Below are 21,624 nucleotides of genomic sequence, written 5' to 3'. Positions count from 1 at the left end.
CACACTGAATACAATGCTACGTACATATGTACATGTCCACAGCTGTGGTTATGTACACACGCCACATCCGGTTGCTAGAGGATGTGTGGCAGATTCCTACATGAGCCAGTGCTAGAAGATGGCCGTTGGTCTTAGTGGAAGAATAGCAGGAACGTATGCGTCTTGGGTGGTCTGAGCAGGTGGGGCGGGGTGGGGGTGGGGTGAGGGGGGGGGAGATCGTCTGCTTGTTGGTGAAAATAAATCCGTCTGGTAGCCCCGCCAAAACTCGCCCTCACCTGTGGCAGCGGATGGGTTACATCATCATTAATTCTCTGGCGGTGAGCTGGGGGAGATCCCTTAACACGGGTCGGGGGTGGGGGGGTCTATCGTGGGTCATCGTGGGTTGTCTGTGGAGTTTGAACAGGGGTTGTCTGGGGTTTAGAAAGACTGCGTGGTCCGGCTGTACAGAGCATGGTTGCTGACCCCAAAAGTCCAGAGTTCGGATCTAAGGAGACAAGGCCCGCTAGCTCGGGACAACAACACCTTGAAGAGAGACAACTCCAAAATCAAAGCTGCCTTGTACTTTGTTCTTAGATGGTTAGGGAAGAGAATCCAGAAAATAAGAAAAGGCTGAAGTCGGAGTCAACGGGTCATAAGGCGCAGAAGATGTTGACAAAGGAAGAGGTATTCATTTTCGTTTCTTCGTTTATTGTAGATGATAATATGAAAGACATTGAATTTGAATCGTATATTTTTCAACAAAAGTTAATGAAAATCACGTTTAAAATCTGAAAACACGAGAAAAAGTAGACGTAAACATAGAAGAAAGAGAAAAAGTAGACGTAAACATAGAAGAAAGAAAATCACGAGCAACTGCTGTACACGTAGGCGCCTAGAAATAATGGGGTAGTCATACGTAGGTTGTCAGACAGTTAAAAAGTAGGCGAAATATTATATCATGGGACAGACCTCCGTCCCAAGCCCACATCTCTCAGGGACATTGAACAGCCACACAAACCCACAAAACCCCACGGCGTAGTGTGGGTAATGATGACAAATACATATACTCCGTTTGATATACAGTAAATTAGAGAAAGAAAATATACAGAGTAGAGTGTCACGTGACTCAGACTGTCACGTGATTCAGGCAAGCGCTCAGTTGGCCAGGGTGGTTGAAATTTTAACCCAAACTCGTCAGTTAATGAGAGATCGATACTGTAGAAATGTAAAATCGATACCAAATAACAGTTTCGGGGAAGTGACGTAATGTCCAGCAGTCCAGTGATACATCAGGCGTGGGGGGGGGGGGGGGGGGGGGGGGGGGGGGGGGGGGCGGGGGGGGGGGCGGGTCTGGACATCGAACCACGCATTACATTCCGCGCGTTGTTTGGTGCGTGCATCTTCATGTACTAATGGGGTCAAGGACACAGTAACATCAACATTTTAATGTACTTATGGGGTCTCATAAGGGGAGGCTAATTACGGCTCCTTCATAGGGGGGGGGGGTAATCATAACTAGACCCCACTGGGCTAACATTTGTGTTAGCGGCGTCTTGGTGTTAGACCCACGCCTATATGTGTGTGGTGTTAGACCCACGCCTGTATGTGTGTGGTGTTAGAACCACGCCTATATGTGTGTGGTGTTAGACCCACGCCTATATGTGTGTGGTGTTAGACCCACGCCTATATGTGTGTGGTGTTAGACCCACGCCTGTATGTGTGTGGTGTTAGAACCACGCCTATATGTGTGTGGTGTTAGACCCACGCCTATATGTGTGTGGTGTTAGACCCACGCCTGTATGTGTGAGCCGTACCTTCCAGTCCGACACATTTCTCTATGTTTGTGTTAGCGGCAACCAAACCTTCCACCCCTACCTAGCGTTTAATGAACTGTCCCTTATCCCCCTGCTCCCCGTCCCTCGTCTCCTCCGGGGGGTTCTTCTGGAGGATGCTGTTCCTCTCGCTGACCCCCCGGTGCACGTCGATCTCGTCCTTGAAGGCGAGCAGCCCCAGCTGCGCGTGCGACGCCTCGTTCAGCGCCTTGGACCGGATGCAGCTGCGGTACTGCTCCGTGCTGAGGGTGGGGTCGCAGAACTTCTCGTGCCAGAGGTGGAAGATGGAGGGGTCCGTGGCCCGCACCACGAAGTAGTCGCTCCTGACAAACTTCTGGTAAAGGAACACGTCCTCCCCCGCCCCACCCCGTGATCTGCTCATCGAAGCCTTTGATCTTCAGAAAATCTGATCGATACTGGCAGGTCATGCCGTAACCGAAGTCTCGCCAAAATCCCGTGTCCTTCGAGAGGACGAGCTGGTCCTGGAAGGACGGGAGGGGCACGTCCTGTAGAGAGTAGACGATCTTCGGGTTGTACAGGCTAAACACGATAGGGTAGTACACGCGCTGGCCTCGTTCTGAGTTCAAGCGGCACCGCTCCAGGAACTCGCCTGAAAACACGATGTCCACGTCACAGAAAAACATCAAAACGTCACTTCCGCCTTTCCAGTTTAGCGCGCCAATTTGTAGCCCACGGCCGCGGGCAAAAGTTTCGTTGAGGGTCACGAGTTTCATGAACTTGAACTTGTGAGTTTTGGCTACCTGTCCCATGATGCCTTTCACATCTGGAAGTCCTTCCGGTCCAAAGTACACGACCGTCAGGTAGATTCGTTTGTCGCTTTTGATGCAGACGCGGACAAACTGGTCCATGAAGAGACGGAACGTGTCCACGCGTTTGGACAGGGGGAGGATGATGTTGATCCACTCCGGCCCCGTGCTCACCACCGTCTGCTGCACCGTGACCGGCGGGGCGAAGGGGCGGGCAACCGACAGTTTCAGATAGGAGTTATGCCGCTTAGGGTCGTCCTTGTTGACGAAGTACAGCTCGTACTGCGAGCCGAACGCGGGGTCAGTGCGGTACACCCCCTCGACAAAATCGTCGTAGTTGTACTGGCCGGTGTCCTTGTACTGACCGCTGTCCTTGCGGTTTTTGTTGAGCGTCTCCACCGCGTGGAACATGATCTCGTTCAAATCTTTTTTCTTGGACCCGATCGGCTTCTCGACCACCCGCTTCCCCAGCCCCGGCTCCACAAGGTAAATCCTGTTGTAAATGAACCGGTTGAAGGAAATCAGCTCGTATTCCGTTTTATACGACTGGCCTTTTAACACCTCGGCGTTCTTCAGACGCTCCTGGAAATACTTCTCGAAGTCTAAAGACTCGTTGAATTTAGTTTTTAGGACGTTGATGTGTTGAAGCTCCGAGCTCTCCCCCGGGGCACTTCGAGCTGCCCTGGGGGCACCATCGTCTGCCTGATGCCCCATGTCGTCAATGCCCAGCGCGTGGCGGTCCACGGCGTTCATGTCTATCGCCATGTTGCGTTGGTTGATCAAGTCCTCCGCCGAGTTCCGGCCGTTCTTGGGAAAATCTTGGCCGTGGTAGAACGCGCCGGGGTTGTAGGCCGGCCTGAACCCTGCCGGATAGTGTTCGCCGTCCGGCCGGCCGTGGGCTCGGTTGGCCGGGATGGGGTTGAGGCCGTCACTAGGGTAGCGAAGGTGGGGCTCCCCAGGGCTCCGTGGGTTGTCCCCGTCTCTTAGGTTGCCGTTAGACTGACGGTAGACGGACTGCAGGTTGGCGGTCAAGTTTTTCACCTGCCCCTGGACCTGGTGGAAACAAGAGAGGAAATTAATTGTTTATGGGTGGTAATTGGGGAGATAACTTGTTACATGGGAGAAAGTGGGCGAGATACACGACGTTAGCTCACCTAGAAAGACCAGACCAGCATTAGTTAGAGACAAAATAAACTTCAGCTAATCAAAAAACGAAACCACAGCCAGAGAAATGCATGAAAGCATCCGCCCACTGGGAGATGGTTTTCTTTATCTGACGTGGTTAGAGAGTCACAACATGAGATTCATACGATGACGTCATCAGGCACCGCTAAACAACCCAGGCTAGTCATTTTATTTATCAGCTGACTCACTGATAGAACGCTCGCGAAATTAGCGTAACGCGCTCAAAAATGTCGAAACTGAAGCCACATGTCCTCTTTAATTTTAGACGGCTGTCTGTGAACCCGTCGACCCTGGGCTGTTGAGATACATTCCCAGGACCCAGCGGCCGTTATTAAACACGAGGGGTGCCATCTCCCCCCCCCCCCACCCCCATCTCGCAGACGTTCCTGACTACACCTGTTGCAGATTTCCCGCTATTGTTGAGTCGGGGCTGCAAACGTCACTTCCGGTGAGGTAAATGTCTGCTCACCAACAGGAACTTTACACACACAAGCAGACGTCAAGAGAATTGGCGGGCTTAACGTTATCTGGTCAACTCACTGACCATGTGACGACTATGTGACGACTGTGTCCTACATCAACCGACTTCCGACACGCATATAATCTTACAGCACAAATATCAACAGTGAACATGCAACACATAAAAATTGATAAAAAGAAAACCCAATGTAATTTAACCCTAGCTTCACGCAACTTTTCTATCAAACTATCCTCGTTTTGATGTTTCAGTGTCGGTGACGTCATCGCCTATCTCCACCAACCACCTCTGCGGACGGGCCAGTTTGAAATATTTTGAGTTATTTATATCACTCAAGATAAGGCGGGATTAAAGCAGCATTGTACAATATCCTTGTCAGTCCACACTGTCGGCTATTCTGGACTTAGCCCGAGGTCTATGCCCTGTGTGTGGTGTCCTGAAACCCCTTCGTATTTTTCCGTGCCGTTTCGTTTCTTTGCGGGCTTTGTCGTTTGTTTTCATATCGTTTCTAAAGCTTCCACTCTATTCCGAATGTTCCCCCACCTTGACGGATGTTCCCACACCTTGCCGGATGTTCCCCCACCATGTCGGATGTTCCCCCACCTTGCCGGATGTTCCCGCACCTTGTCGGATGTTTCTCTACTGTGCCGGACGATTCCATTCCGATTCAGATATTTCCGTACCGGATCAGACGTTTTCCGTCTCAGTGTCTTCTTGTGACTGTAGGGTGGTTCGTGTTTGTTTACACGGCCTAGTGGCCAAATGTGATGGCCTAGTGGCCAGATGTGATGGCCTAGTGGCCAAATGTGATGGTGGCCTAGTGGCCAAATGTGGTGATGGCCTAGTGGCCAGATGTGATGGCCTAGTGGCCAGATGTGGTGGCCTAGTGGCCAAATGTGATGGCCTAGTGGCCAAATGTGATGGCCTAGTGGCCAGATGTGGTGGCCTAGTGGCTAGTGGCCAGATGTGATGGCCTAGTGGCCAAATGTGATGGCCGAGTGGCCAAATGTGGTCGAATGTCGTCTTCCAGTGTGAGCGCTGCTATATGCACGTGTGATGACGTCATGGCTAGTGTACGGCAGAAAACAAAAGACCCCCCCTCCCCCCTCCCCCCGTGGATCTTGCGGGAATTTCCACACGACCCTTGACGATACTCATGCGGCCATGGCATTGTTTTTATCGCTACATGTTGGGTACTGTTACATTTGTAGTAGCAAACGGCTACGTTTAGGGTAGCGAACTGCTACGTTTAGGGTAGCAACCTGCTACATTTTTAGTAGCAACCTGCATCATTTGGGTAGCGAGATGCTACATTTGTTTTAGCAAACGTCTACAATCACGTGTGCTATAAAACAGCCCAAACGTGTGCTATAAAACAGCGTCCAAGCGTGTGCTATAAAACAAACGTGTGCTATAAAACAAACGTGCTATAAAACAAACGTGTGCTATAAAACAAACGTGTGCTATAAAACAAACGTGTGCTATAAAACAAACGTGTGCTATAAAACAAACGTGTGCTATAAAACAAACGTGTGCTATAAAACAAACGAAACGAAATGTAACCTAACACCCTTTTGTGCACATGTTGCATGGAATTTAATTTTTTTTTTTGTTAATTAGAAAAGATTCTCTACAGGTGAAAAAACAAAATAGAGTTCGAGAAGAGATCAAGTTTCTATGTGTGGTAACATGTCTACTTCAATACGGATCAAGGGTTTGAGAGAACAAAGACAGCTTCTGTTTCATTTCATTAATCGTTAAATTACTTTTCCAGCCGTCTCCTACAGGTAATTTTTTTCAAACAAATGTAAAACCTAAATCAGAATCTGTATTCAGAGTTCAGACGTTTTAAGAGAACGTTGAGAGACTCTTCAAACTCTTTTTAAAACGGAAGTTTTTAAGCTTGTTAAGTTAATTGGTGGTAATTAAGATGTCGTTTGAGTCTAGTGCGTGGCTGTCTATACCGACATGGGGGTGGGTGATGTAAGCGGGGTTGTATGTGGCGGATGTAAGCGGGGTTGTATGTGGTGAATATAAAGGGGGTTGTATGTGGCGGATGTAAGCGGGGTTGTATGTGGCGGATGTAAGCGGGGTTGTATGTGGCGGATGTAAGCGGGGTTGTATGTGGCGGATGTAAGCGGGGTTGTATGTGGCGGATGTAAGCGGGGTTGTATGTGGCGGATGTAAGCGGGGTTGTATGTGGCGGATGTAAGCGGGGTTGTATGTGCCGGATGTAAGCGGGGTTGTATGTGGCGGTTGTAAGCGGGGTTGTATGTGGCGGATGTAAGCGGTGTTGTATGTGGCGGATGTAAGCGGGTTGTATGTGGCGGATGTAAGCGGGGTTGTATGTGGCGGATGTAAGCGGTGTTGTATGTGGCGGATGTAAGCGGTGTTGTATGTGGTGGATGTAAGCGGGGTTGTATGTGGCGGTTGTAAGCGGGGTTGTATGTGGCGGATATAAGGGGGTTGTGTGGATGAATGTGTCTGTATATGACTGATATACATCGACATACTGTATGTGTCCAGTCTTAAATGACCTGTTTGTGTCCAATATTAAATGACTTGTATGTGTCCAATATTAAATGACCTGTATGTGTCCAGTCTTAAATGACCTGTATGTGTCCAGTCTTAAATGACCTGTATGTGTCCAGTCTTAAATGACCTGTATGTGTCCAGTCTTAAATGACCTGTATGTGTCCAGTCTTAAATGACCTGTATGTGTCCAATATGAAATGACCTGTATGTGTCCAGTCTTAAATGACCTATATGTGTCCAATATGAAATGACCTGTATGTGTCCAGTCTTAAATGACCTGTATGTGTCCTGTCTTAAATGACCTATATGTGTCCAATATGAAATGACCTGTATGTGTCCAATATGAAATGACCTGTATGTGTCCAATATGAAATGACCTGTAAGTGTCCAATATGAAATTACCTGTATGTGTCCAATATGAAATGACCTGTATGTGTCCAGTCTTAAATGACCTGTATGTGTCCTGTCTTAAATGACCTATATGTGTCCAATATGAAATGACCTGTATGTGTCCAATATGAAATGACCTGTATGTGTCCAATATGAAATGACCTGTATGTGTCCAATATGAAATTACCTGTATGTGTCCAATATGAAATGACCTGTATGTGTCCAATATGAAATTACCTGTATGTGTCCAATATGAAATGACCTGTATGTGTCCAGTCTTAAATGACCTGTATGTGTCCTGTCTTAAATGACCTATATGTGTCCAATATGAAATGACCTGTATGTGTCCAGTCTTAAATGACCTGTATGTGTCCAATATGAAATGACCTGTATGTGTCCAGTCTTAAATGACCTGTATGTGTCCAATATGAAATTACCTGTATGTGTCCAATATGAAATGACCTGTATGTGTCCAATATGAAATTACCTGTATGTGTCCAATATGAAATGACCTGTATGTGTCCAGTCTTAAATGACCTGTATGTGTCCTGTCTTAAATGACCTATATGTGTCCAATATGAAATGACCTGTATGTGTCCAATATGAAATGACCTGTATGTGTCCAGTCTTAAATGACCTGTATGTGTCCTGTCTTAAATGACCTATATGTGTCCAATATTAAATGACCTGTATGTGTCCAGTCTTAAATGACCTGAATGTGTCCAATATTAAATGACCTGTATGTGTCCAGTCTTAAATGACCTGTATGTGTACAACATGAAATGACCCATGCAGGTGACGACAGATTACCTTAGCGAGCTGACCCTCCAACGTCTTGATCTGCTCCTGAAGATGTGTCTTGTCCCGGATGTGCTCAACTTCCTTACGGCGCATGACCTGCAGGAAATAATGGAAGGGTCAGTCAGGGGAGATCACTCACAGATACAAATCGGTAACTTAGGGGAAGATAACTCACAGCTAGAAAACGCTAATTCTGGGGAAGACTACTCAAGATAGGAAACAGTAAGTCAATGGGAGATCACTCCATAGAAAAACTTGTCTACAAATAAAGGGCGTGCAGACTAATAGTGTTACAAAAAACATAAATCTTGTAGAATACTTTGAGTTATTTGCTTGAGCGAGAGGGTGGGGGATGGAGAAACATGTCTGCCGCTGGAGGCCATTAGTCTTCAAACTTTGTTTTGTAAACATTACAGCATGTCAGCACTTTGGGGAGTTTATCTTACACCAAAAATTTCAGGTCAAAGGTTAGGGAACACCCAAAGTTGCTGATTTGTGAGCGGTCTAATCTTAACTTGTTTTTGTTGTGAGCTAGATTTGTGACACTGGTTGACCAATAGACTTTCGACAACATCTGTAAGCTAGAGGACGGGGTGGGGTGGAAGAGGCTGGGACTTACTGATCTTTACAGGAGTTTCTCATTTAAAGTTGAAAGCTAAACCGTTAAAAATAAAAAAAATTAAATATCTGTTTTTGTATTGTTGTAATTATCAAAATATGAAAAAAAAAATTAATGAGAAACTTCTACTTGATAATACATGTTTATATTTTTTTTCGGGTAATCGGTGTTTTGGCCTTAGACTTTTGGGCAACTGTTCCATTCGGGGAAACGCCCATTTCGGCAAACGCCCACTTGGACAAAAGCCCATTCGAGAAAGTTACCAGAGAACGTATCCTCACTAAAGTTTTGCTCATTGCAATAAATGTAAATTATTTTAGTGACATTTAAAGACACATTGAAATTCTCTATACTGCAGAAGGTTGATCAACTTGTCAGTTACAGACCCATCGGAACTATTTAACAAACTATTTTAATAGTGATACCCACCTCTCTGAATGCCCCCCTCCCATTTGACTAACTACGTGATACCCACCTCTCTGAATGCCCCCCTCCCATTTGACTAACTACGTGATACCCACCTCTCTGAATGCCCCCCTCCCATTTGACTAACTACGTGATACCCACCTCTCTGAATGCCCCCCCCCCCATTAGACTAACTACGTGATACCCACCTCTCTGAATGCCCCCCTCCCATTTGACTAACTACGTGATACCCACCTCTCTGAATGCCCCCCTCCCATTTGACTAACTACGTGATACCCACCTCTCTGAATGCCCCCCCCCATTAGACTAACTACGTGATACCCACCTCTCTGAATGCCCCCCTCCCATTTGACTAACTACGTGATACCCACCTCTCTGAATGCCCCCCCCCCCCATTAGACTAACTACGTGATACCCACCTCTCTGAATGCCCCCCCAGGTTAATCATGTGATACCCACCCCTCTGAATGCCCCCCCCCATTAGATTAACTACTTGATACCCACCTCTTTGAATGCCCCCCCCACTAGACTGACCACGTGATACTCACCTCCCTGAATGCCCCTCCCCAGGTTAATCACGTGATACCCACCTCTCTGAGCTACCCCTCCCCCCATTAGACTGACCACGTGATACCCACCTCTCTGAATGCGCCCCCCACCCCACTAGACTGACCACGTGATACCCACCTCTCTGAATGCCCCCCCTCCCCCCATTAGACTGACCACGTGATACCTACCTCTCTGAGCGCCTTCTCGCCGGGTGAGCCGCCCGAGGAGACGGGCATGGCTCCGTGTGAGCCGCCGTGGCTGTCCATGTTGAGGCCGCACCTGGCGATGAACATCATCGTCACGATGGACATACCGAACAGCAACAGCAGGACTCTGGGCATGGTCCTCATTTTAGGCTCAGTTCTACTGGTCAGTTGGCCGTGCTGGTAAATTGGTCGTGCTGGTCAGTTGGCCGTGGTGGTCAGTTGGCCCTGCTGGTCAGTGTGTGGTCAGTTGGCCCTGCTGGTCAGTGTGTGGTCAGTTGGCCGTGCTGGTAAATTGCTCGTGCTGGTCAGTTGGCCGTGCTGGTCAGTTGTTCGTGCTGGTCAGTTGGCCCTGCTGGTCAGCGTGCTGGTCAGTTGGCCGTGCTGGTCAATCGGTCGTGCTGCGGACGAGCTGCTGCGTTGGATCTCCTGATATTCACTCACAGTTTGATGTCCACATGTTTAAGCTACCAGCTAAGCCTGACGTCACTCCTTATGACGGGTCAACTTGACCTCTTCACCCTCACACAAACGTGCAGCTTGTATTTTTTCCGCATGATGTTTTCATCTGGTCAATGTGTGTGTGCGCACTTGTGTGTGTGTGCGTGTCCAGCTGTGTGACAACATCAGCTGTACGAGACCACCACGGGGAGATTGTCCAGCAAGACTAGAGTCCCTGCCACGTCATCAACCTGTCTGTCGCCGCTCACACAGGAGGTCCCGGAGGGGGCTGGCATCTGACGCCCCTGCGGGTCCAACATGACTGTCTACGCCCCTGTCGACTAGTCCGAACATTCGAGAACCTACAGGGAAGAGAAAATAAAAACAATTAACATTGGACAGCCGACACTTTTGCTTGTTGATTTATTCAGACGATGGAATAAAGGAGCAGACGATGAAATAAAGAAGCAGACGATGGGTGGGCCTAGCACTAGGCAGGCACCTAATGAGCCGCAAATGTTATGATGTATACACAAACTCTGGACTTGTGACGTCACATCTGGCACGTAAGTAGCCAGGGGTAGATCAGAGAATTTACTGGAACACGGATTAGTAATTCACAAACCTACTTACCATTTCTAAACCTCGATTAGTAATTCACAAACCTACTTACCATTTCTAAACCTCGATTCCGTTTGAAGTGCCATAACAATTCTTGCCGGTATATAGATCTACACAATTTACCAGAAAAGAATGAGGAAATTACATACGGTAAACAAATAGAGACAAAAAAGTCTTAAAGAATACCTCTAAATAAGATCAAGATTTAAGAACAGAAATCTAGGGTTTTGGGCAATAGGAATTTGTGCTACTCTTGTTTACTTGAAATCGCCCAAAAGTTGACAGATACCATCTAATGCCTACGTAAATTTCACACACCTAAGTAAAACGGTTGTCGAATTATTGGTTTTTAAGATCGGAAATGGGTAAAAGTATCATTTACGGATATCGGAAATCACTTAAAATTTAAATGAAACCTCGGCATACAATCATATACTTATAAGTGAAATTTAGTCTACCTCACCGAAACGGCACCCAAGTTTTTGAAAAACAAGTAATTTATTTCACCTCATTGAAACGGTAGTGACTTTTTTTTAAACTTACACATAACGACTCACACACACATACATACAGACACACAGACATACAGACATACACACACACACACACACCGACCCACACACATACATACAGACACACGCATACAGACACACACATACGGTCACACACACATACATACCGACACACATACAGACACACACACACAAACATACACACACGATTAAAAAACTCGAACGTTTACAGTTGTAATACGTAGAGATGCTAAAATTTCGATTTGAATGTTTGCACCATAACAAATCCTTCCCCTTAGACTCATTAATTCTGTACTTGTTTGATACACGTGCATCCGTAGTGAGTACCTCGTTTGACAGTTGGGTCAGTGAAAAGCTGTGTCAAGTGACGCCGACAACACCACAAAGGTCAAGGTTACAGCGGACAGCTGACGACACACACCACAGAGACTGTCGTCTGCCAAAATTCATCCAAACAAAACCAGTAGCGCGCGCAGGTCAAATGAATAATTACCAATAATGGGGGAGGGGGAGACAACCAATCATATTAATGGACAGGAAATTAAGCGTCACGTCCTAGGAGAGATGGACCTCACGGGCTGTGAGCCCAATAGATCTATGTGGACAAACGTTCAAAGGGCTGTTATGCTACTTGAGGCTGGGTTTACTGATTTGCTAAGTGCCTCACTGTTTGCCGGGTCGTACCGCTGGGGGTGGGGCTCGGAAGTGCCGGGCTAATTTTAGCAGCACTTCAGTCACGTGACTCCCTGGTACCACGCCCTGTACACATCTCGCTAGCGCCCCTTTTTGCGGCCTCTCGGCGCCCCTTCTTGTGACTGCCCGGTGCCCAATCTTGTTCGGGTTTAGAACATTATCCCCCCCCCCCCCCCCATGTATAGCCCACCATGCTGATACGTCCATATCAATTACCTGCCTTCATAGAATACCTTTTAGAAATGCTACTGCTATTCTTCGCATCAATCACATAACTACCACACAACTTGCCAATAACTGAAGCAAAACTAGCTCAGAACTACCACATTAACTAACCCAGCACTACCACATAACAAACCCAGTGACTACCACATTAACTAACCCAGTAACTACCACAACTACCTCAGTAACTACCACAACTACCTCAGTAACTACCACAACTAACTCAGTAACTACCACAACTACCTCAGTAACTACCACAACTAACTCAGTGACTACCACAACTACCTCAGTGACTACCACAACTACCTCAGTAACTACCACAACTACCTCAGTAACTACCACAACTAACTCAGTAACTACCACAACTAACTCAGTGACTACCACAACTACCTCAGTGACTACCACAACTACCTCAGTAACTACCACAACTACCTCAGTAACTACCACAACTACCTCAGTAACTACCACAACTAACCCAGTAACTACCACAACTAACCCAGTAACTACCACAACTAACCCAGTAACTACCACAACTAACCCAGTAACTACCGCAACTAACCCAGTAACTACCAATCACCAACCCACGAGAAACCAGCAGGATACAGTCAGAAGATGTTGATCAAGTGGTAAAACACTGTAACCATTTATTGTAAACTTCAGACAACTCAAGTCGTTGATGCTAGTGATCCATATCAAACACAGAAGTAATGCTGACGTTAGGCAGTTGAGATCAAGATGTTTACTAGACCTATGTAGGATTAAGTCGTTACTACCTAGCCAGTCCATACATCGTTAAGTTATCGATGTAAGTGTACACATCATTAAGTTATCGATGTAAGTGTACACATAAGTAAAGTGTAAACAAACAGCCACAACATCAAGTGGTATTGACTGAGACATAAAACAACAGAGCTCTGATGGTATTTGTGATGTGTGATGTCATATTTGTGATGTGGGATCTGTGTTGGTCTAAAGTGGTTTTTGTGATCAGTGAAAAGGTACGCCGTTTGTTGAACTTCTGAGCCACACAATACAAGCAGCACAGCATGGGACGCCGTGGTCGAATGGTAGAGCCTACAACAGCTGTCCTGAAAGTCTAAAGTTCGGATCCTTAGCTTCAATATGTAGGACGTTCTTAAGCCCACACAGCACTGATGGGTACCAGACTTACTTCAATGAGTAAAGGCGGCTGGGTATAGAGCTGACCACACTATCCCTTCATCTCGGCATCACCTGTCCGAAAAGGTAACTCTAAAACATGACAACAAACTTGCGGTGACTCAATAAACACAACTAAAATATTACATCAAACCTGCGGCGACTCAATAAACACAACTAAAACATTACATGAAACACGAGGCTTCAACTGTTTTATTTTGGTGGGACACACCTCCCCCACCTCCGTGTCGCCCATCCAAGTTGTTGCCTTTGATATTTGATGAGAGTTCCAGCTCTAGTGATCTCCCATTAGCCAGAGTTTCTCATTAATTCTCTTAAATGCATTCATGTTTTCTCCACGCTAAAGTTAAAAGGAAAGTGGCATAACTCTTCCAGAACTTTCTTTAACCGAGTTAATATAAATCAGCCATTGTTCCAGCGCAATACCTGGTCGTCTGGTCATTAGGTTCGTCAGTCACGTGACTGGCTAGATGGAAGAAACCGGGCATGGTTTGTGGAACCGGTTTCAGTATTGCCGAGGAGACGTCACAATTTTTAATAGTTTGTTACAGTTAATTTTTTTTTGACAATTCTAAACAAGCAGTTGCGAGAAGATAAACAGTTTTAGTAAATTTTACCGGGTGAGAGGGGAGTAAACAGTTTTTATGACGTGGAATCACATTTTCAAATTTACATCATATTTACATACACCTGATTTTAATTATTTCTGCTAATTAACTCGTTTATTGGCGCAGGATTTTTGGTGTAAAAAATAAAGCTGGGCATCCACTAGTTATTGAAACTATTGGAGTTATAGAACTTGGGAGTTATGGAGTGTGTTAGCGTTATGGGACTTGCGAGTTATGGAGTGTGTTAGAGTTATAGAACTTGTGCGTTATAAAGTCTGTTAGAGTTATAGAACTTGTGCGTTATAAAGTCTGTTAGAGTTATAGAACTTGTGCGTTATAAAGTCTGATAGAGTTATAGAACTTGTGCGTTATAAAGTCTGTTAGAGTTATAGAACTTGTGCGTTATAAAGTCTGTTAGAGTTATAGAACTTGTGCGTTATAAAGTCTGTTAGAGTTATAGAACTTGTGCGTTATAAAGTCTGTTAGAGTTATAGAACTTGTGCGTTATAAAGTCTGTTAGAGTTATAGAACTTGTGCGTTATAAAGTCTGTTAGAGTTATAGAACTTGTGAGAGTTATGGAACCTGTGAGAGTTATGGAACCTGTGAGAGTTATGGAACCTGTGAGAGTTATGGAACCTGTGAGAGTTATGGAACCTGTGAGAGTTATGGAACCTGTGAGAGTTATGGAACCTGTGAGAGTTATGGAACCTTTGAGAGTTATGGAACCTGTGAGAGTTATGGAACCTGTGAGGGTTATGGAACCTGTGAGAGTTATGGAACCTGTGAGAGTTATGGAACCTGTGAGAGTTATGGAACCTGTGAGGGTTATGGAACCTGTTAGAGTTATGGAACCTGTTAGAGTTATGGAACCTGTTAGAGTTATGGAACCTGTTAGAGTTATGGAACCTGTGAGAGTTATGGAACCTGTGAGAGTTATGGAACCTGCCAAGGCGCACGAATCAAAGCTCTGTGAGCATGTACCTGCACAAAAAATTATTCTTTGTTTAATAAATGGCGAGCAGCTAATTAGGTGTGATTTGATGTGTATAGGGCGTGGCTTATACTGTTTACACTGACGACTTTCATGGTGAGGTAAGTGGTGAGGTTTTAAAGGTGAGGTTTTAAAGGTGAGGTTTTAAAGGTGAGGTTTTAAAGGTGAGGTTTTAAAGGTGATGTTTTAAAGGTGAGGTAAGTGGTGAGGTTTTAAAGGTGAGGTTTTAAAGGTGAGGTTTTAAAGGTGAGGTTTTTAAGGTGATGTTTTAAAGGTGAGGTAAGTGGTGAGGTTTTAAAGGTGAGGTTTTAAAGGTGAGGTTTTAAAGGTGAGGTTTTTAAGGTGAGGTTTTAAAGGTGAGGTTTTAAAGGTGATGTTTTAAAGGTGAGGTAAGTGGTGAGGTTTTAAAGGTGAGGTTTTAAAGGTGAGGTTTTAAAGGTGAGGTTTTTAAGGTGAGGTTTTAAAGGTGAGGTTTTAAAGGTGAGATTTTAAAGGTGAGGTTTTAAAGGAGAGGTTTTAAAGGTGAGGTTTTAAAGGTTAGGTTTTAAAGCTGAGGTTTTAAAGGTGAGGTTTTAAAGGTGAGGTTTTAAAGGTGAGGTTTTAAAGGTGAGGTTTTAAAGGTGAGGTTTTAAAGGTGAGGTTTTAAAGATGAGGTTTTAAAGGAGAGGTTTTAAAGGTGAGGTTTTAAAGGTGAGGTTTTAAAGGTGAGGTTTTAAAGGTGAGGTTTTAAAGGTGAGGTTTTAAAGGTGAGGTTTTAAAGATGAGGTTTTAAAGGAGAGGTTTTAAAGGTGAGGTTTTAAAGGTGAGGTTTTAAAGGTGAGGTTTTAAAGGTGAGGTTTTAAAGGTGAGGTTTTAAAGGAGAGTTTTTAAAGGTGAGGTTTTAAAGGTGAGGTTTTTAAATTGTAAGAAGATCTCTAAAGCTAGAACACAGTTTCTCAGCGCTGAGATGAGGTTAATGTCTTAGACTATTTGTTAGAACAGCGGTAATCAGCCTTTCAAGTTTACTTCTAACTCCCTTGTCAGGAAGCCGGGCAGATAACTCTCGTAAGAAGGGGAGTTCACCCTAAACAAGGTAACTGCTTTTCGAATGTTTACAACTGGTGCTTGTCTATATATATTTTCACGTCATCTGAGCCAGGGTGTCCAAAATCTAGAACAAGGTTGTCAAAGATGTCTGAAAATTAGATCCAAAAGGGGGGGGGGGGGTCATGGTACTGGGAGGGGTGGGGCTATGATCCACTTAATGCTGGGAGGGGTGGGGGCAATGATCCCACCCCCAACATAAACCTTGTGCGCCAACATACAGCTGTTCCATGAATGAATGGCGTCCACCCTACAAGTTACGTGTGTTTGTGTTTAAACAGACGGCCAGCACAAACATCAACATTACCAACCCCCGACGGTAGAGGCCGTCCAGAGATTTTCTACACACAACACCACCAACCCCGACGGTAGAGGCGGTCCAGAGATTTTCTACACACAACACCACCAACCCCGACGGTAGAGGCGGGCCAGAGATTTTCTACACACAACACCACCAACCCCGACGGTAGAGGCGGGCCAGAGATTTTCTACACACAACACTACCAACCCCGATGGTAGAGGCGGTCTAGAGATTTTCTACACACAACACAACCAACCCCACCAACACCACCAACCCCACCAACCCCACCAACCCCACCAACACCACCAACCCCACCAACCCCACCAACCCCACCAACCCCACCAACCCCACCAACCCCACCAACCCCGACGGTAGAGGCGGTATGGAGATTTTCTTCACACGTCACCTACAGACGGCTCTCGTCAAAACTTTGGTGGCTGATGACGTCACGCACGTGTCTTGAAGTGCGCATGTACTTGACAATAAAGTGTGTACTCGTCTCGACCCCCCCCCCCTCCCCGAGCCCCCACCCCCACATAGACAGGTGAGACTAAACGATCAGTTGATTCAATAACTAACAATAGAGAATAGAAATATTGAAAAAGAAAACCTCAAAAGAAAGTAACTGTCAAACCATGATATTTGACCGTTAAACCATAACATTTGACCGTCATGACATGACATCTGACAGTCATGACATGACATTTCTCTTCTGCTTTCTCGAGCGGTTCACAGACAGCTGGCATCAGAAACAGGTGTCATCACAGACAGGTGGCACAGTCATGTTTGAACCACAGCACCTCCATCAGCTGACAGATGAGGTCACGTGTTCACCACGCCACGAGGCACATGCTTCAACTTGATCTTTTCAAACATCACCCACACATGTATTTTAGTCCCCCACTCTAAACATTCCCACATCATGAACCCCCACTCTAAACATTCCCACATCATGAACCCCCACTCTAAACATTCCCACATCATGAACCCCCACTCTAAACATCCGCACATCATGAACCCCCACTCTAAACATCCCCACATCATGAACCCCCACTCTAAACATCCCCACATCATGAACCCCCACTCTAAACATCCCCACATCATGAACCCCCACTATATACATATCTTCACTGTAAACGCCACCTCTAAACGTCCCTACACCATAGACTTCCATTCTTAATGCCTCCATTATAATTTGACCCGTCCCTAAGCTGACCCGTCCCTAATCTCCCCCCCCCCCACCCGTTAATCCCTCCCCTACACCCGTGTCTCTGTAGCCCCACCCCAGAACCCCCACCCACGGGCTCGGACTCCCTGACCCAGCATTCCCCGCGATCTCGCGTCCGTTTAAACTTCTCAGACTACTGACGTCTGCCGGTGACGGAAAGCCGTCTGCCCCACATCTGTTTCTGCTGTTAAATTCCACACTTAGCACAAGGGCGGGCAACTAGGGTAGGTTTAATTACCCCCCATCGGAGCAGCTCGGCCACGCCCTGTTCTAGAGCACCCAGTACTCACCCCCTAACCTGGTGTTTCCTGTTAAATAACAGCCGCCCAGTTGATTCAAAACCTGACGACAAACGGCAGCTTCTATTTCGTGAGAGGTACACGTTGATGCTGTCAGTGGTGTTTGTTGAAGTGTAAACTTGGAGGGTGGAGGTTTGGTTTAGATCAAGGCGCTGGTTCTTTGAAGATCTACACGCTGATGTTATGTAAGTGCATGAGAGAAACTGTCGCTTTCAAAAGTCAGAACAGTAACTAGAAAACGAACCACGGAACAAACGAGGTATCCTAATATATAAAAGCCCATGTTCGCATTTATCTCTCTCCGCCCGCATGTCTTGAGCCTAGAGATCAGTATCTTGAGTGATATATGGAGAACGTAAAGATATGGACTTTTGTTGAAAATAATATGTTGCATGTCTTAAATGTATAAACTAAATTTTATTTTAAGAAAGCAATATTCGAATATATGAACACATTTTTAATTATGCAACCGGAAAAGTGTTTATGGTTGTGACAAGAACGCAATAAACACTGAGGTCACATGCCACATGTTAAAACTACGGCAAGAACACAAAACTAATGGCGAAATCTTCCAATTTTAGAATATAAAGAAATGAACGATTTCATTCAAATTTGGTTTAGATCTAGATTTTATAAATCTACTTACATAGAAGTGCACAATTTTGAATTTATAAAATTTTCTTTGTCAAATTAATACAAATTACTTTAAAAAACAACATAATGACCATTGAACAGCCGTGGTTTTAACGGAATCATTCAAGTCTCTTAACCAGTGTGAGCATTTAATATGGTGTTGTGTTGACCATGGCTAGTAATATAAATGCGGTACATTTTTGGTAGGGGGTAAAACAGACAAAAAATCTCAAGCAATCTGAAACATTAGGACATTAGGTGATACAGTGGGAGGCATAAGGGCATTAGCAGATATCTGGGTGTGAGGCATAACGGCATTAGCATATTGTCTAGGTGATAAAGTATAAGGCATTATGGCATTAGCAGATTCTCTGACTGATACAGTAATTGCTCTGGCGTGCCGAAGTTAACCACTTTAAATGAACCAACTCGATAATCAGCTTCTGTGGGTGGTGCAAATAACGAGAGCAGAGATAGCACGATTGCCAGTTGTTTGCTGCGGGTTACAGAGAGTGGGACGAGGGGGGGGGGGGGGGGTTTAGAGAATTGTAAATTATTTATACAATAGAAATATGCCCCACTAATCCCACCCCTCCAGTTGAAACATGCGCCACCCTCCCCACCCCTCCAGTTGAAACATGCGCCACCCTCCCCACCCCTCCAGTTGAAACATGCGCCACCCTCCCCACCCCTCCAGTTGAAACATGCGCCACCCTCCCCAACCCTCCAGTTGACATGCCCCCACCCTCCCCATCCCTCCAGTTGAAACATGCCCCACCATCCCCACCCCTCCAGTTGAAACATGCCCCACCCTCCCCACCCGTATCACGTGACTTGGCGTCTGGCACACGCCTGGCACCTGACGGCTCCTGAAGATAAAGTCAACACGTGACATAAAATATGCTTAATTGGCAGCAGTGGTCTCATGACGTCACATCGTGGGGCAGTGGTCTCATGACGTCACATCGTGTGGGCAGTAGTGGTCTCATTACGTCAGATCGTGTAGGCAGTGGTCTCATTACGTCACATCGTGTGGGCAGTAGTGGTCTCATTACGTCACATCGTGTGGGCAGTGGTCTCATGACGTCACATCGTGTGGGCAGTGGTCTCATTACGTCACATCGTATGGGCAGTAGTGGTCTCATGACGTCACATCGTGTGGGCAGTGGTCTCATTACGTCACATCGTGTGGTATCTGTTGCTTAAAGTATTGTTTGAGGAGTACCTTACAGAGTAGTTGTCTGATGTTTAACGTATTTACTGAGTACTGATGGTTAACGTCTGAGTACTGATGGTTAACGTCTGAGTACTGATGGTTAACGTCTGAGTACTGATGGTTAACGTCTGAGTACTGATGGTTAACGTCTAAGTACTTATGTTTAATGTATTGACTGAGCAGTAATACTCAACTTGTTTGAAAGTGAAAAGTTAGAAGTTGAGTTCACTGTTGCGTCATCGGTTTTGTCTAGCCGGTAATTATTGGCCAGAACGGATTGTTTTCAAGTGATACGGGTATCACGTGGTTGGATATTCAATCTTATTTTTTTTACTGTAGTTTGGATTACATGAGTGCTGTACGATCGAGTTAAAGCAAGAGACAGAACTGACAACCACAATGGACCAGCTCCCACCACAGCTGAGAGCCCATCAAACAGGTTGGTAAACTTTGAGAGCCCGGTTGGTAAACTATGAGAGCCTCTAAAAAATATCTGGTAGACTTTGAGAGCCCCTGAAACATATCTGGTAGACTTTGAGAGCCCGTGAAACATATCTGGTAGACTTTGAGAGTCCCTGAAAGATATCTGGTAGACTTTGAGAGTCCCTGAAACATATCTGGTAGACTTTGAAAGTCCCTGAAAGATATCTGGTAGACTTTGAGAGTCCCTGAAAGATATCTGGTAGACTTTGAGAGTCCCTGAAAGATATCTGGTAGACTTTGAGAGTCCCTGAAAGATATCTGGTAGACTTTGAGAGTCCCTGAAAGATATCTGGTAGACTTTGAGAGTCCCTGAAAGATATCTGGTAGACTTTGAGAGCCCCTGAAACATATCTGGTAGACTTTGAGAGTCCCTGAAAGATATCTGGTAGACTTTGAGAGTCCCTGAAAGATATCTGGTAGACTTTGAGAGTCCCTGAAACATATCTGGTAGACTTTGAGAGTCCCTGAAAGATATCTGGTAGACTTTGAGAGTCCCTGAAAGATATCTGGTAGACTTTGAGAGTCCCTGAAAGATATCTGGTAGACTTTGAGAGTCCCTGAAAGATATCTGGTAGACTTTGAGAGTCCCTGAAACATATCTGGTAGACTTTGAGAGTCCCTGAAACATATCTGGTAGACTTTGAGAGTCCCTGAAACATATCTGGTAGACTGAGAGTCCCTGAAACATATCTGGTAGACTTTGAGAGTCGCTGAAACATATCTGGTAGACTTCTATCTAAATTACGTTTAAGAAACCATGTTGCCTCCCTTGGTGCTCCTTTCATTTCCTCAGGGCAAATTCCGGGAATTTCCAGACAAAGGGGGAATACTCTGAATATTATTGCATGACACACGCCGGGAAGAACATAGCGAAACCTGGTTTGTGACGTCATACGCTGAGGTTGTATCGGAGCCGCTTCGATCTTACACACTGACTCTTGGTGGTCATGACGCACGCCAACACACCCTATACACAGCAACACACTACACACCACTACACACCAACACACTACCACACCACTACACACCAACACACCAACACACTACCACACCACTACACACCAACTCACTACCACACCCCTACACACCAACACACTACCACACCACTACACACCAACTCACTACCACACCCCTACACACCAACACACTACACACCACTACACACCAACACACTACAACACCACTACACACCAACACACTACCACACCACTACACACCAACACACGAACACACTACCACACCACTACACACCAACTCACTACCACACCCCTACACACCAACACACTACCACACCACTACACACCAACTCACTACCACACCACTACACA

The 21,624-nt window shown here is 45.7% G+C and overlaps 1 protein-coding gene across 1 annotated transcript; it reads right to left on the bottom strand.

Annotated features, from left to right (window-relative positions):
• Positions 1-1,872: 1,872 nt before the first annotated feature.
• On the bottom strand, positions 1,873-9,948 carry LOC131949671 (chondroitin sulfate N-acetylgalactosaminyltransferase 1-like). The gene is made up of 3 exons (XM_059311528.1): positions 9,750-9,948; positions 7,977-8,063; positions 1,873-3,631 (listed from the first exon to the last, which is right to left on the bottom strand). Exons 1-3 carry the CDS (start codon positions 9,909-9,911, stop codon positions 1,877-1,879), a joined length of 2,004 nt encoding a protein of 667 aa, XP_059167511.1. The 5' UTR covers positions 9,912-9,948; the 3' UTR covers positions 1,873-1,876.
• Positions 9,949-21,624: the final 11,676 nt, after the last annotated feature.

This window comes from Physella acuta, unplaced genomic scaffold, assembly GCF_028476545.2.
Source record: "Physella acuta isolate Inbredline_101_S28 unplaced genomic scaffold, ASM2847654v3 ptg000709l, whole genome shotgun sequence".
NCBI classification, from domain to species: domain Eukaryota; kingdom Metazoa; phylum Mollusca; class Gastropoda; family Physidae; genus Physella; species Physella acuta.
Note: the sequence above shows the minus strand (reverse complement) of the source record. Positions and strands in the feature narration are given on the sequence as shown.

Coding starts and splice junctions, on each gene's coding strand:
- LOC131949671 (XM_059311528.1), bottom strand. CDS start 9,911: ATGAGGACCATGCCCAGAGTCCTGCTGTTGCTGTTCGGTATGTCCATC. Junction 8,064..9,749: donor GCGAGAAGGCGCTCAGAGAG/GTAGGTATCACG, acceptor TATTTCCTGCAG/GTCATGCGCCGTAAGGAAGT. Junction 3,632..7,976: donor TGGAGGGTCAGCTCGCTAAG/GTAATCTGTCGT, acceptor TGTTTCCACCAG/GTCCAGGGGCAGGTGAAAAA.